The following is a 14,703-nucleotide window of genomic DNA, read 5'->3' on the forward strand; positions in this document are numbered from 1 at the left end:
GGGTGCGGGGCCGGGGTCTGGATGCGGGGCCGGGGTCTGGGGTCGGGGCTGTGACGATAGCAGGGTGACCCCGTTGCCCTGCTGTGCCCGCAGCGCTGCCATGGCCGCSCCCTGGCAGGACGTGGTGCGGGACGCGGCGGCCGTGCGGGAGGCGGCGGCGGTGGCGGTGGACGCGGCGCTGCTGGCGGGGGTGCTGATGCGGACCGGGGAGCAGCCGAACGCCTCGGATGTGAGTGCGCAGCGCGGGGAGCGGCCGCTGCCGTGCCGGGGGTCCCTGAGCCCTTGGCARGGAGCAGCTCTCGGCTGGGGCACGGCCGAGCTGGGGAGGTTTCGGGAGTTGCCAGTTGTGGTGCTGGGAGTTCATCCCTCTCCCAGCCTCCACCACTCATATGAACCTTTGAACCAGAGGAGAGTCTCACGGAGGGGCCTCTGCTTTTGGCATGTTCCCAGCTACAGTCAGCCTTTGCCCCATATCTGGGAGAAGGTGATGGGGGTGGAGATGGCTGATGTGTGGGATTTACCTCTGGGCAATCCCTGGTGGCTGGCTGGGGTGGGAGGGATCAGCCTGTTGGAGCAGGATGCTGTGAGGGATCTCAGAGGAAGAAATAGTGTAGGAGGGGTGGGACACCTTTGGGGATGGGTCCCTGAGGGGGCAAGACAGAAGTGTGAGAAGGGAGACCTTCACCACAGCACTGCTCCTGGATGTGAGGTCAGGGCTCTGAGGCTTCTCAAAGGGTAAGAGGAAGAGGGAGCCTGGGAGGAGAGGTCAAGCATAAGTGTCAGTGTCTCTTGATTGATGTAAAAATCCACTTTTTCTCTGAAATGTTCTGGGGTCAGTGCTCTCCCATTCAGGTGGAAGCAGCCAGCCCAGCCTGACTCTGGAGCAGCTGTGCCCCGTGGATGGTTCATAGAGCAGAGCCCTCCAAAGTCAGGGATCACCAGGGTTGAGGCCATGTGTCTGCTCAGGAAGGGTGGGGGTAGTTTCAGCCTTCAGACAAGCAGAGGAAGCATCTTTGTGGCTYCTCTGCAGCTGCCCAGACCTGTTGCATCCCTGCTTGCAGGTGGTGAATTACGCTCCCTTCACACTGCTCCCGTCCGCAGTGCCACGGCCCTTGTTTGAACAAGCCTACGCTGTCCAGCAGGATTTTAACCTGCTGGTGGATGCCATCAGTCAAAACAAAGAATTTCTAGCGCAAACTCTGGCCAGGTAATGGTTTTGCATGTTGTATTTTAATGAAATACTTTATATTTAAAGCTTTTACCATCTTTCAGGCATTCCTACCTTTCTGTGGTCTCCTTGGGCCTCTGAAAACGGGATATCTGGCCAAAACCTGATTCCCTGCAATGACCTTCAGCTTTGCCACTGTTTCAGGCTTGTGAATTCATACTTGTGAGCTTGGCCCCTGGGTCTTAAATACAAATTGCTGGAGTATTTGAGTACTGGGTTTAAGAGCCTCTCTTAGTCTTATTCTACATCTGCCTGTGTCTGTCCAGTGACTGCTGCAGCAGTGGTGAAAAGGAAGTGTCTGTTCTCTTCCCACACCGTTTATCTATCACTCCTTGTCCTCACTTTCCAGCCACAAGCTCTGGGTACAGGGGGACTGTGCAGCTCTGGCTCCTGGACTCCGCTGAATTTATCTGTGGCTGTTGCCCCRGGCTGGAGTTACCATCCCTGACTTTGCTGATCATAATTGTAGGGCTGATGCTTCCACAAATCCCTCTTCTCTTCCCGCTGCCCATTCTGTGCTGCCTGTGCATGTGCTGCTGGTTCTAGCACTGGGACAGAGCAGAGGAGGCTGTTTTCCAGCATCCCTTTGTTTTGTTAAAGCCTGACCTCTTGGAGCTGTTCCAGAGCTGGCTGCAGCCAGAGCTTGCAGGGATATGCTTGTACCTGTGGTTAAAGAATGCATCACCTGGGGTTTTTGTGTGCTCAGGTGCCTGTCCTGTGTCAGGGCAGCGCCCTGGAGGTGCTGCTCAGGGATTTGGGACCCTGAGGAAAAGCCAGACCTACTACCCAGCAGGGCAGTGTGTGGGATTTTTAGCCTGACAGGACAGGAGGCTTGGATGAAGCTTTTGGAGCTTCTCTGGGCTGTGTGTGCAGKCACAGAGAGACCTGTGGGTTCTTCCCTGAATCTGCCGAATTCTGCTGTGTTTCTTTGCCTTTACTTGTCCCATCTCTGCCTTCCTAGTGAGTCACCTCTGCACAGCAGGGCCTTTTGTGGGATGGCTTTGCTGGGCAAACTGGGTTTATGTTGTGGTTTTGCACTGTCCATTCATGGGGAGGTGTTTTGGTTGAGCCCCATCCCTGCTCTTTGTGCTGGAGAATGCCTCTGCTAAGATTTCTTTTTTTCTGAAGAAGAATTCATTTTCTTGTTCCTCTGAGAGCATCAGGGAGCTGACCTGGTCTGTGTTTCTCTCCAGCACCATCAAGGTAGATGACTTCACAGCTCGACTCTTCCGAATCTACATGCAAGTTTTGGAGGAAGGCTTGGCACAGGTACCTTGGCAGGGGATCCCAGTGCTCTGTGCCCCTTGGCATTGAGGTGGGAGTGCCTGGGCTCTGGCTCCAAGCTCTGGCACTGTGGACTCTGAGCTATCCCTTGGCCAGGCTGGTCACTCCCTGTGCTGGGATGTCTTGTCAGAGCTCAGGACCTTGCCCTTTTGAACAGTCAGGCTCCTTAGTTTGTGCTGCTGGAAACAGCCTGGCCTGGAGAGGGAGGATTTAATSTGGTTTTTGTCCCCTGGGACGTGTGTCCTGTCAGGACCTGCACCGAACAGGCCATCCCTACAGAAGCTCTTCACTCTCAGGAGTGTTGGGAGCTCCTCTGGAGCACTGAGAGAGCTGTGGGCCCTGGGCAGGGGGCAGAGCGTGACCTGCAGTGGTTTTTATCACACTGAGGGTGAAGGACAAGCGGGAACGGCTTCAGACAGACACAGAATAGGTTTAGATGAGAGATTAGGAAATTTACTGTGCAGGTGGGGAGGCCCTGGCACAGGCTGCCYRGSGGTATGGCTGCCCCATCCCTGCAAGTGTCCAAGRCYGGGTTGGATGGGGCCTGGAGCAAACTGGTCTAATGGAAGGGTGATCCAAGGTTTTACAGTTAATGGCAACAGGAGAACCCAGCTCCCCTCCCTATGTTCCAGACTGTGTTTTTGGGCATCAACCGTTCGGATTACATGTTTGACTGCGGGCTGGATGGCACAGGAGCTCTGAGGCAGATAGAAATAAACACCATTGCTGCCAGCTTCGGGGGGCTCACCTCCCGCACCGCTGACGTCCACAGGTGAGGAGCTCCTCTGGCTCTGCAGCAGCTGCACTGCATGGCCCCTGTGCTGTTCCTTCATCCAGCTGGGCATGGACAGGGCATTTATGGCTTTTGTGTTCCACAGGCTGGTGTTGAAAGTGCTGGGGAAGAATGAGGAGGCGTCACACCTGCTGCCCAACAACCCAGCAAAGGGGCTGGCCTTGGGAATTGCCAAAGCCTGGGAGCTCTACGGTTCCCAAAGGTAAGGATGGAGGAGAGAAATRAACAGGAGCAGTGCAGGAAGCCTGAATCACAGAGATGGAAGGCTGGTGATCCAGCTAGGAGCATGTGGATTGTTTATGTGGTTTAGTGATGTCCTTGGTGTCTCCTCCAGGGCTGTGGTGATGTTTCTGGTGGAGGACATCCAGAGGAACATCTTTGATCAGCGATGTGTTGAAAATGARCTTTGGAACAGGTAAAGGTTGAATTTCCCTGGGATGGGAAAGGAAGGAGATGGTTTAATTTTGGGAAAGTGAAGCTGAGCAAACTGCTTAGGATGGGTTCCTAAACAGGGAGTTTTTTGGGCTGTGGGATTCCTCTGGCTCCAGTGTACAAAGCCTGAGGTTATTTGTGAAGGAACCTACAGATCCTCCTTGCCACAGCCACTGATTCCACCCGTGATTTCCATCTGCAGTAGCTCTGCTCAGCCTGTGACTGTCCATTCCTCCCGACAGGAATATCCGTGTGATCAGGAGGAGGTTCCGGGATGTGTTTGAGCAGGGCTCTCTGGATGGCTCCAGGAGGCTGTATATGTGAGTATGAGCCAAGGTGCGCATTCCTGCCGTCTCCTGGGCTCACGGGGCTGGGAGTGGGGATTTRCAGCCAAAGCTGAGTGTAAGTAGTGACTGCCTGAGAAGTTCTCTTCCATGCACCAGGCTGCTGCTTCCTCTTGGAGCTGAAATGATTTTGTGTTCACACTGAGGAGATTTTGCAGACACACATCAGTCTCTTACAGCTGCAGTTGTAATCTTCCTCCTTCAGACCACTGCCTTCATTGCTCTGTGGGATTTTAGCTCCTCCACAAAGATGTGCTTGAACAGCCCTGGCCATTTCAGAGGCTTCCACAGAGCCATTTCCTGTTTATTGTTCACATGATGCTCTGTGGTGGGAGCTGGGCTGGGCTGTTAATGCTGGAGGAGGAAGCATTCCATGTCCTTTGGGGATCTSTTGGGTTTGAACTCACTCAGTGTCTTGCCTGCTCCCTATGGAGAGCAGGACGGGTGGGTCACAGACTCCCAGCTGGTCCCAAGCGTGAAGTTTGTCCTATTTCCAGGTAATGTGCCTGGAGCTGTACAAACCTAAAAGCAGACGTGGTTTCACACCAATGATTTTTCTGTAGTTAGGCTGATCTTTCCGTGGTTTGACCTTTGGTGTCTGTGCTGTGTTTAATTAACCAATACATTTGTCATGGCTGGACCGCTGAGGGGAAAGTGTATCCCCTGTGCTTCCTCCTGAGCATCCTCCCCTGTCACTGCTGGATGCCTCTGCCTTTCCCTGCCTGCTGCTAGCAGCTCTCTGAACATGAGCGCAGTTTTGTGGCCAAAGTTGGGCATGTGGTGTTACAGCTGTGCTGCCAGCGTCCTGGCAGGATGGTTTGGTGCCTCTCAGGTTGTTGAACTGATGTCCTGCCTTGAATTGCCACAGGACAAGAACYCTGTTCCCTCCAGCTTTGAGAACCATAGGATCAGAGGGTTTTTAAGGTTGGAAAAGACCTCTGAGATCGCAGCACCCCTTTAACACAGCACCCCTAAAACCACGTCCCCAAGTGCCTTTTCCACACGCCCTTTAAATCCCTCCAGGAAYGGTGACTCCACCTCTGCCTTGAGCCACCTGTCCTAGTGTTTGACAGCCCTTTCAGTGAAGAGATTTTYCCTAATCTCCAATCTAAACCTGCCCTGGTGCAACTTGAAGCCATTTCCTTGTTCTGCCCCTTGTCCCCTGGGAGCAGAGCCTGATTCCCACCTGGTTGCACCCTCCTGTCAGGGATTTGTGGAGAGTGAGAGGTTCCCCCTGAGCCTCCTTTTYTCCAGTCTGAGTCTCCCAGGCCTGGGTGGGGTAAAAGCTTTTAAAAATGMGGTTCTTAGCTCTGTTGGGCTGGGTGTCAGATTTATTGAGCCTTTGGTTAGAGCAGAGGCTGGATGTCAGCTCTCTATGTCTTGGGGAGGCCAAGCTGGGGTTCAGTGGAGAGGAGCCACTTGCTGTGGCAGAGCCAGGCAGGAGCAGGMAGCCCAGAGGCCAAGGAGAAGGGGCAGAGGGCTGTGATCTCCCCCTTGGTGCTGGGGATGGGGCAGGGCCCGTCCTGGCTCTCTGAGCACCTCTGGTTTCCATTGCAGGGACGGCCAGGAGGTCGCAGTGGTGTATTACAGAGAGGGCTACGTGCCCCAGACCTACGACCAGCAGGTCAGTACCACCTCCCTGCCCCAAAAAACACGGGCTGGGGCACTGCCCAGCGATTTGGGATGATCCCAGGGGCACCTGGCCTGTCTGGGGTGGGGCCAGTCCGGTGTGGCTGCGGGCATTGGGAAGCTGGGACTCCAGAGAGTACATGGGTCATCCTCCAGTACAAATTGGGGACTTTCTTCTCCAATCACCACTCAGGGCTGATCCCTTAGTGCAGCACTGAATTCCTTCTGTACAGTAGGGGTCAACACAGGCATGAGCGCCTGCTTAAAGYCTTCAGATTTGATCTGCAGATCACTCTGTGCTCTCAGCACTATCAGGCTGCAGGTAATAATAGTACAGAGCAGATCTTGCTGGTGTCTCGAGGTGGCAGCACTGGACAAGCTGAGGAGGGAGCGCACAGTGGATTAATCCGATTGTGCTGTTCCCAGAGGTGGTGGGAAAGGGAAATCCCTGCCTGCTTCTCCCCAGAGTGCTACTCCCACCCCCGTCCCTGCCAGCAGGCAGGGAGGAGACAAACCATATGTCGGTAACTGCACAGAAAAGAGCAGAGCAAACCTTTTGTGTGTGTGTTTTTTTTTTCCTCACGGGGTGGTTGCTCCCTCGCTGCCTCAGAACTGGGAGGCGCGGCTGCTGCTGGAGAGGTCCCGGGCAGTGAAGTGCCCTGACATTGCCACGCAGCTGGCGGGCACCAAGAAGGTGCAGCAGGAGCTCAGCCGGCCAGGGACACTGGAGAAACTGCTGCCCGGCCAGCCTGAGGCCGTGGCTCGGATCAGAGCCACCTTTGCTGGACTCTACTCCCTGGAYGAGGTGAGTGGGAGCAGGGCTGCAGCAGGAAGGGACATGCAAACCTGCTGTGCTCTTTGGGTAAGAAGAAGAGAGGGCTTTGTTGTGGGCCTTGGGGAATTTGTTGATCCTGCACAGAGGGATCTCCCARGGAGCCCCTGCGCTCTGTGATGCTTTGCTGTTCATGGAATCACTGAGGGTGGAAAAGCCCTYKGAGATCACTKAGTCCAACCTTTGGCCAAACAYCACATTATCAACGAGACCAYGGCACTGAGTGCCAYGTMCARTYGTTCCTTGAACACCTCCAGGGATGGTGACTCCATCCAGCTCATWCCAGTGCAAAACCACCCTTTCCATGCAGAAATCCTTCCTGCTGTCCAASCTGCTTCCATGCTTTCCTGCCAGGGTGAAGAGGGTGACAGGATAACTGCCACAGCCATCGCTGACCCYGACCGCTTCGTGCTGAAGCCTCAGCGTGAAGGTGGAGGTACAAGCTGGGCTGGGCCCCTGGGGGTTTTACTGTGGTTTTGTGCTGTGTCCAGGACAGGCAGAAGTTCCGTGCCAGCTCCTGGTCCTGTGCTGAGGAGCAAAGGGTGGGGTGGCTTGTGGCTCTTCATAGCCATGGGGACAAGTCCTGGCACTAAGGCAGTGTTGGGAGGAGCTCCCAAGGCCCCAGTGCTGGTGTGGAGAGCCCGGGCAGCACTTGGGGAGGCAAAGGCTGGGTTATTTGCACTGCCAAGGCCAATAACTGGGACCAGTGGCTTCTGCTGTCCTGGGAAGGGCTTGATGTGCTGGGTTTGTTTGCCAGGGAACAACCTCTACGGTGAAGAGCTCAGGCAGGTTCTGGAGAAGATCAAAGAYAGCCCTGAGAGAACCTCCTACATCTTGATGGATAAAATCAAACCCCAGCCAGCACTGAACTACTTGCTGAGGGCTCACAGTCCCCTCCGAGTGTCCGAGTGCATCTCTGAGCTCGGCATCTTTGGTGTCTATGTCAGGTGAGGACCGTGCTTGTGCTCCAGGGCAGTTCCCTTCTCCTGACACGGATCAGGAGCGTTTTGCTCWCTGTGCTGCCCAAGCACAGCCGTGGGACAGATGTCTGGAAATGTGCAGGTGCAGGGGATAGATGTGACAGTTCAGGCTGTGCCCCTGGCAGCAGCTCTGAACACGTGTGCTGAGCTGCTGTGCTGAACCTGCTGCCAGATGAGCTCTTGGAAACCAAAGGGCTCATGCTGCCAGTTCCTGGTGTAACTGGGATCTTGGGATTGATGTGTCTCATCCCTGACTTGTGGGAGCACTTGGTGGGTTCTGGATGCAGCCACATGTGTGGCTTTTCTGAAGCCCTGATGATCTCTGAAATACCTGAAGGTCTAATGTGGTTGTGTTCAACCCTAAATCGTGGCTGCTTTTTAAAGCCTTCACAGGGTATGAATGAAAGTCCTCACACGGTTTTGGGAACAGAGATGCTCTGGCAGTGGAGAGCCCCTGGCACTGCCCGGGTGCAGAACAGCCAATGGAGCCACCAGTGCAGAGCYCCCACCTTAGCCCTGGGGCTCTGCCCTGCTCTGTGGGGTGACAGGGCCGGTGACTCCCGCTGCCCCAGAGAAATGGCACAAGCTGTGTGCTCTGCAGGGGCTCAGTTTCCCTTCYCTTTGCAGGCAGGGCCAGGAGCTGGTGCTGAACCAGGCTGCCGGTCACCTCCTGCGCACCAAGGCCATCGAGCACGCGGACGGCGGCGTGGCAGCCGGGGTGGCCGTGCTGGACACACCATACCTGGTGTGACCAGCCGTGTCCCCACCCTCCTCTCTGCTGCCTGAAGAGCTGATGTGCCACAGGGATTTCTCCTTAGGGTGCGCTTGCCCCGGTCTGATGTGATGGAGGCTGTGAGGAGGGGCTGTGTGGATACAACTGCTCMAAGGTCCTGGGTGCCAGCCCCAGCTTCTTCTTGTGATTCCCCCTCCAGGAAGAAGGGATTCCCTTGCTCTGCCTGCTCAGGGGGCCCTGCCCTGTGCATGGCCCAGCTGGGACTCCCAGGACTGCCGGGGTCTGGGTGTTCCCTTGGAGCCTGGCTGGGGACAGGGGTACATACAGCCMAGGGTGAATGTGCCACATCAGGCCTTCGTGCTGCTCCCACTTCTGAGCTCCTTGATGCTGCATTGTTTCTGGAGAYGTACAAAGCCTAAGGAATGGGAAGAGAAAGGTGGATGGGCAAGTACCAGCCTTCATCTTCATCAGTGCCTCAGTGCTCTYCAGGGTAGAGGAGAGCCCAGCTCCACGCACCATGGCCCCTCCAGCCCTCCTTCCCRTGCTGCTGCTGTCCTGATTCCCGTTTTCCCCTGTGCCTGAGGATCCTCAGGGTTCCTGCCCAAGGCACAGCTGTCCTTGGGTAATCTGCCCGAGGCTCTTTTGCCTGCTTTTGCTGTGCCCAATTCCTGTTTTGTTGAGCTGAGTGCTCTTCTCAAACAGTGCCTCTGTGCCACACAGGGCAGGCAGCAGTGGAGGGTTCAGGGCTGTGCCTTCTGCTGCTGCTTCCCACAGCCCCATCCAACAAATCCAAAGGCTGGTATAAGAATYCCTCAGTGATGGAGGCAGCTCCCAAGGTGGTGGTGAATTGGAGCCTTGTGTGTGTTGATAAATTCCAAATCCCCTTGGGTTTGTACCAGTGCATCCCACAGCAAGTCAAACACTGAGCATCTCCCTGACCTTGGAAATTGTGTGAGATGGGAGCTCTGGTGAGGAAGGAAAGGAATTGCAGGAGGGGCTGGGCAGGCACAGCCTCAGCTCCAAACACCTTCCTCGGGGACCAGCACCAGCAGATGGGGAGGTGTGTCGCCTTCCAGGCTTCATGGATCAGTGGGAACAGCACAGCAGTGGAGGGACGTGGAGTGTGGGCCCTCCTGYTCAAGGTCTTCTGCCTCTTCCTCCAGCCCCTTTTCCTCCTCAGCCCTAAAAGCTGCACCTTTCTGGCAGTGAATAGCCCGGACAGCCTCAGTCCACCCGTCACTTACACAGAACCAGCACAAAGGCAGAATTCCTGAAGAATGGAGGTGCTGAGTGATCACCCTGACGGCTCTTTGCTGCTATGGCATCAATCACCAATTGGTCACCTGGGAAACTGCTCCRTTCTGCAAGTGTGACTGAAACTGGGATTCCTGGGTGTTTTGTCGGGGGCTTGATTACCCCAAACCAGAGATTAAAAGGAATGTGCAATCTGACCGTGCTGTTTGTGGCAGGTTTGTCAGAGCCCAGGGGCACACCTGGCCAGGTGTTCAGGTGGCTGTGCCTAGGAGGACACCAGGCCTGGGGTGGAGGTGAGGAGCCCTGAGCTGTGCTGCCAGCCCCGAGTCTCCTCAGCTGCTCACCCATCACCCTGGCACTGGTGCTGCATGAGGGGGTTGGTGACACGTGGGTGTCACACTGTCTTGTGCTTTCCATGAGCGTAGAGCAGCACTGGCTGGAGACCAGAGAGAAATTGAGGCACAGGCTGCAGCCCTGRAACCAGCACTTCACCCTTGCCCCAGCACAGTAAATCCCAATCCATGGAAAAACATGCTGCTGTCAGGAACCTGCCCCTCCCCATCCCAAAAGCCAATCCTGGTTTATGGCACAGCCACTCCAACTGCACTGAGCACCCTGGACTCAACAGCACACAAGCACCTATCACCCACACACACTCCAAGCCTGCTTCTGTTCTGTTTTAATTTTATTCCATTTTGCATTAAATTCTCGCTGTTTTCCAGCCAAAATTACATAGCTGACAAAGAGTAAGAGGAGGAACGATGATGTAGGAATCCTTGTCACCAAGGTGGCACAATCGAGTGGTACAGAGCTGTGGGGACACATGGGACACAGGCAGGCACCAAGGTTACAGGTGACACAGGTGCTGTGCCAGTGAGAGCAGCAGGTAGCAAATGAGATTTGGGACTTGGCCAACAGCCCAGGAGAGCACCCCAACACCTGCCCTGAGCACCCCAGCCCAGAGGCAGCTGCTCTTCCTTTCCAGCCCCACATCAGCTCAGGTTGCAGGTAATGCCTGTCCACTGGCACTCCCCAGAACAGCTGTTGCAGCAAGTTTTAAAGCCCAGTTCTCCTTTGGTTTAAGTGCAAAATCAAACAGTTCACATGCAGTTTTCATACAGACATTGCAAAGGAGGTATCAGCCCCAGCTCAGCCCTGGCTGGAGTTTTATGTCCTTCACTGGAGGAAGGATGGCTTTGGCAGGACCCTGGTCTTGGGCAAGAGGTTTGGGGGCCTTTAGCTCTCATCATCCTTAAGCCAGGTCAGATGTAAGCTAACACTAACTTTTAAACATCTCCCACCATTCTTTCCTGATGAGGAAATGTGTAGGACTCCCACAGCCCTGCCTGTCCTGGTTTCTCAGCTGTAGCAGTGGTCATGGGACACCTGCCATGGGAGAGGTGCCTCAGCCTCCCTTGTTTCCCCCACCTTTGGGTGTAACAGCCCCCAGTCCTCCCCCAGGACACAAAGGGAGCATCCAGGTGCTCCAGCTCTGGTTCAGCTGTGAGCTGGTGGCAGCAGGGCTGGAGGAACCCAGGCTCCATGGAACACGTCACACCAAAGCTTTTTCCCTTTCTGGTTCCCTGTAGTGTCCATGGCCGGTGAAGGACCCTGGACAGGGGATAATGCACCAGCTGGCACAACAGTGAGGGAGCAGAAAATCTTGGTATCAGATTGCCAAAAAAAAAAAAAAAAACTGTTTAGAGCCCAGAGCTCCCTGGGGCCTTGCCCCACTCGTTGGAGGCTCCAGGGCCAGTGCTAAGAGCAGGACAGGGGATGCAGGCCAAGCTCAGCTGTGCAGGGACCGTGTGGCTGCTGCAGTGCTCCTGCAGCACTCCAGGGACAGAAGGGAGCTCAGCTGCTCTGCAGGCAGTGGTGGATGCACCTCCCAGGCCTGCCTGCATTGAGTAACTCCAGCACCACTTCCCCTCCAACCCCCAAAGCTCCTTCCCACTGTGCACAATGTGCCAGGGCCCCTCCAGGACAGAAGGTTAATTAACACCTTTCCCCCCCCCCTCAAAAAAAATTAAATTAAAATCAAGAACGAGGTGCTGCAAAGGGAGGACAATGAGTTCCTGTGTGCACTAGAGTGCCCCTCAGATGTGTGACATCCATCTGGAACATGACAGACACCTCTCCAGAGGCAGGCTCTCCTCGTTCCTACGATTGGTACATTCAATTCAACAGRTGAAGGTTTCCTTCCCAGGCAGGCAGTGGCTGTTGGAGGGACCTGCTCATCAGGTGCCACTGCCACAGTTCTGCTCAGCAGGAACAGGTCCTGCTGCTACTGCTTAGTGTCACATCTGCTGTTGAAAAGTTGTTTGATGATGCCTGGGTCTGCCAAGGTGGAGATGTCCCCCAGATCTTGGTCGTTTTTGGCAATCTTCCTTAATATCCGTCTGGTGATCTTTCCTGTAATRACAGCCATTACAAGGAAGCAGCAATCAGAATCCCTGAAGGGCTTGGGTKGAAAGGGACCTTAAAGATTATCTCTTTCCACCYCTYTGCCATGGGCAGGGACACCTTCTGCTATCYCAGGGTGCTCCAAGCCTGGCCTTGGRCACTGCCAGGGATCCAGGGRCAGCCACAGCTTCTCTGGGCACCCTGTGCCAGGGCCTCCCCACCCTCACAGGGAACAATTCCTTCCTTATGTCTATTTAGTCTACACCTGCCCTCCACCACTATAAAACCATCATCCCTTGTCCTTCATTATCTGTCCATATGCAAAGTCCCTTTTCCCCAGGAGTCAGGATCTCTTCAGCATTCTTGGAGAAGTGTGAGGTACCAGACCTGCACATCCTGCTTGCCCTGAGCTTGCACCTCCCCTAATCTGAGCAGCCCTGGACAAGCAGTGCAGGGCTCATCAACTTCCACCAGCAGCAAGTGCCCAGTCCTCCCCAACACCATCCCTGGAGCTCACCTGAGCGGGTTTTGGGCAGGCTGGGGGCATACTGGATGTAATCAGGTGTTGCTATTGGCCCGATTTTTTCTCTGACTGTGAAAAAAAGATATTTTCATTGTAGGGATGAGGAGGTACCACACATCCTTTCCAGTCAGGATGGAAAGTTAAGGCACACAGAGCCCAGCTCCTGCGGCACCTGGCAGGGAGTGCCTGGGGCTGCTGCACATGGTGAGRGGGAACAGAAAGGTGTGCAATGCCAACAGGACCATAAACACATCTCCCCAAGAGCAAGAACAAGAGCACTCATTGTTTTCATTCCCTCCATCTTCCAGAGCCCTCCCTAATGGCTAGAACCATCACCATGACATTTTGATAGAGCAAGGACTGATTCACCATCGGGTTCCTCCAAAAGAAGCAGCTGCCAGGGGTCTGTTTTGTGTATTAAATGCTGCAGTTTGCAGTGAAACAGCTCCTTGAGAGTGGAGCACCAACACCCAGGGCATCCCAGTGATCCTCCCAGGATGTCCCAGTCTGCCAGGGAGAGCCCTGCACTGGAGGGGCTGCTGCCAACAAAAGCCTGCTGAGTACCCAGTCCTTGACAGGGCTGCCAGCTCCCATGGGGCAGAGATGGCATCACATGAGCAGTCAAAGGCCAGGAGAACTAATTTTAGTCTTTGTCAGCCACGCTGTCTGATCAAGGGGCACCTTGTGGCAGTTGTCCAGACTGCATTCCCCAGACCACAGGCACCTCCTGCAAGCACCCAAGCCCTTAACTCCTCCATCACCTGTCTTCCCCCTGCCTGCTCCCCAGTCCTTGGCTGTTGTTACCTTGTTTTTTCAGCTCATCCGTGAGGTTCTTGGTGAACTCGTGGCCCTCTCTGAGGGTCACAAAGCAGTAGAGGCACTCGCCCTTCAGGGGGTGGGGGTGGCTGACCACGGCGGCCTCGGCCACCGCCTCGTGCTCCAGCAGGGCTGACTCCACCTCCGCCGTGCTCAGCAAGTGGCCTGGGAGCAAAGGGGAGGCAGAGCTTTACACACCTGCASGAAGAGGCCTGAGGGTACCTAAGGCCCTAAACTACAGGTCTGAGAACATCAATTTAATGTGCCTGGGGAAGAACAGCTGGAGAGAGAGAGACTCATTTCACAGTGCTCTGAAAGCTGCCAGGTGTTGCTCACCTACAGAAGTCACCTCCCCTGGCTGTTCCCCTCCCACCTTTAGGTTCCTTTCTRGAACAGATCATGGACAGTTCAGAGTTCCCCCAAAGCACTGGCTGAGGAGGAGCTGGATTTGGTGAGAGGAGACCTGGCTACATGATCAGCTGGACAGTGCAGAGGAAGAGGCTGGATCTGCAGAGTCCAGCTCCAACTCATTGCCATGGGGAGGGGGAATGACACTCCACATCTTGGGGCAGGGGCACAACTCACTCCTGCACACCTCTGCTCCTGCACCTGCRCTCTGACATCCCACCCTGGTGTCTCAGAAAGCCACAGGAAGGTGGCCAACTTCCAGAATGATCAGCTGGTGGAGAATCAGGCACTGCTGCTGAGGTGAAAGGATCTAATCTGATCCATAGACAAGGACAGCAGCACCTCAGAGCCAGCAGGATGTACCTGGAGGTTACAGGCTCCAGGAAAGGAGGGAGGGAACTATTAAATAGAATATATGGAAAATGATGGGCTGAGAAGCAGCTGAATCTTCAAAGACTCAGTCAGGAGAGGTGGGAGAATGTTCAGAGCTCTGAGCAGCTTRATCCAGCCTGATCCAGCTTAGAGATAAGCCTTCCATGGAACAGCAGGTGGGAATAGGAGCTCCATGGTCCTGCCCTGGCTGCTTACAGAAGATTCCTTCCCTCCAGGGCACTGTCTCCAGAAGAAATGGTGCAGAAAGTCACCAAGTCACAGTCTTGTCTGTCCCTGAAATAACCCCGACCCAGCAACTCGATCCACTTTGAGGACAGGTTGCTGGGCAGAATCATGGATGCAGAACCATCCCCCATAAACCAGGTGGCTTTTGAAATGGATGCAGAAGTGTCACAAAGCAAGGTGTCAGAAAGCACATTGGTCCCCACTGAAGACAAAACTCCTTCTTACCAGAAACATTCAACATGTCATCAATTCGYCCTGTGATCCAGTAATAACCATCTTTATCTCTCCTGCAACCTAAAAATAGCCAGAAGTGAGTGTGAAGCAGCAGTGCCAGCCCTCCAAGCAACTGATAAGGGATTCTGAGGGCAGGACAGAGCAAGATTACAACTGCTGTCCCCAGGCTCTTGTGACCACAGCAGCCTGGAC

The 14,703-nt window shown here is 54.8% G+C and overlaps 2 protein-coding genes across 3 annotated transcripts in view; one reads left to right on the forward strand and one right to left on the reverse strand.

Moving 5' to 3' along the window:
• Window positions 1-98: 98 nt before the first annotated feature.
• Window positions 99-10,395, forward strand: GSS (glutathione synthetase). The gene is made up of 12 exons (XM_057385516.1): window positions 99-229; window positions 1,062-1,207; window positions 2,422-2,497; window positions 3,145-3,284; window positions 3,391-3,507; window positions 3,640-3,720; window positions 3,980-4,057; window positions 5,639-5,705; window positions 6,321-6,515; window positions 6,897-6,978; window positions 7,300-7,489; window positions 8,150-10,395. The coding sequence occupies exons 1-12, from the start codon at window positions 101-103 to the stop codon at window positions 8,271-8,273; spliced, it is 1,425 nt and encodes a 474-aa protein (XP_057241499.1). The 5' UTR covers window positions 99-100; the 3' UTR covers window positions 8,274-10,395.
• Window positions 10,396-11,516: 1,121 nt separating this feature from the next.
• ACSS2 (acyl-CoA synthetase short chain family member 2) overlaps window positions 11,517-14,703 on the reverse strand; it is a 29,732-nt gene continuing 26,545 nt past the window's right edge. For both annotated transcript variants that reach the window (XM_057385514.1, XM_057385513.1), the window contains 4 exons: window positions 14,503-14,571; window positions 13,240-13,416; window positions 12,430-12,504; window positions 11,517-11,921 (listed from right to left, as the gene is read on the reverse strand). In XM_057385514.1, coding sequence (XP_057241497.1) covers window positions 11,794-11,921; window positions 12,430-12,504; window positions 13,240-13,416; window positions 14,503-14,571 — 449 coding nt within the window. In that variant the 3' untranslated portion in view covers window positions 11,517-11,793. The remainder of the gene's footprint in view (window positions 11,922-12,429; window positions 12,505-13,239; window positions 13,417-14,502; window positions 14,572-14,703) is intronic.

The sequence above is a fragment of the Malurus melanocephalus genome, unplaced genomic scaffold, assembly GCF_030028575.1.
Source record: "Malurus melanocephalus ecotype Western Australia unplaced genomic scaffold, MMel_1.1 scaffold_837, whole genome shotgun sequence".
Classification (NCBI taxonomy): Eukaryota; Metazoa; Chordata; class Aves; order Passeriformes; family Maluridae; genus Malurus; species Malurus melanocephalus.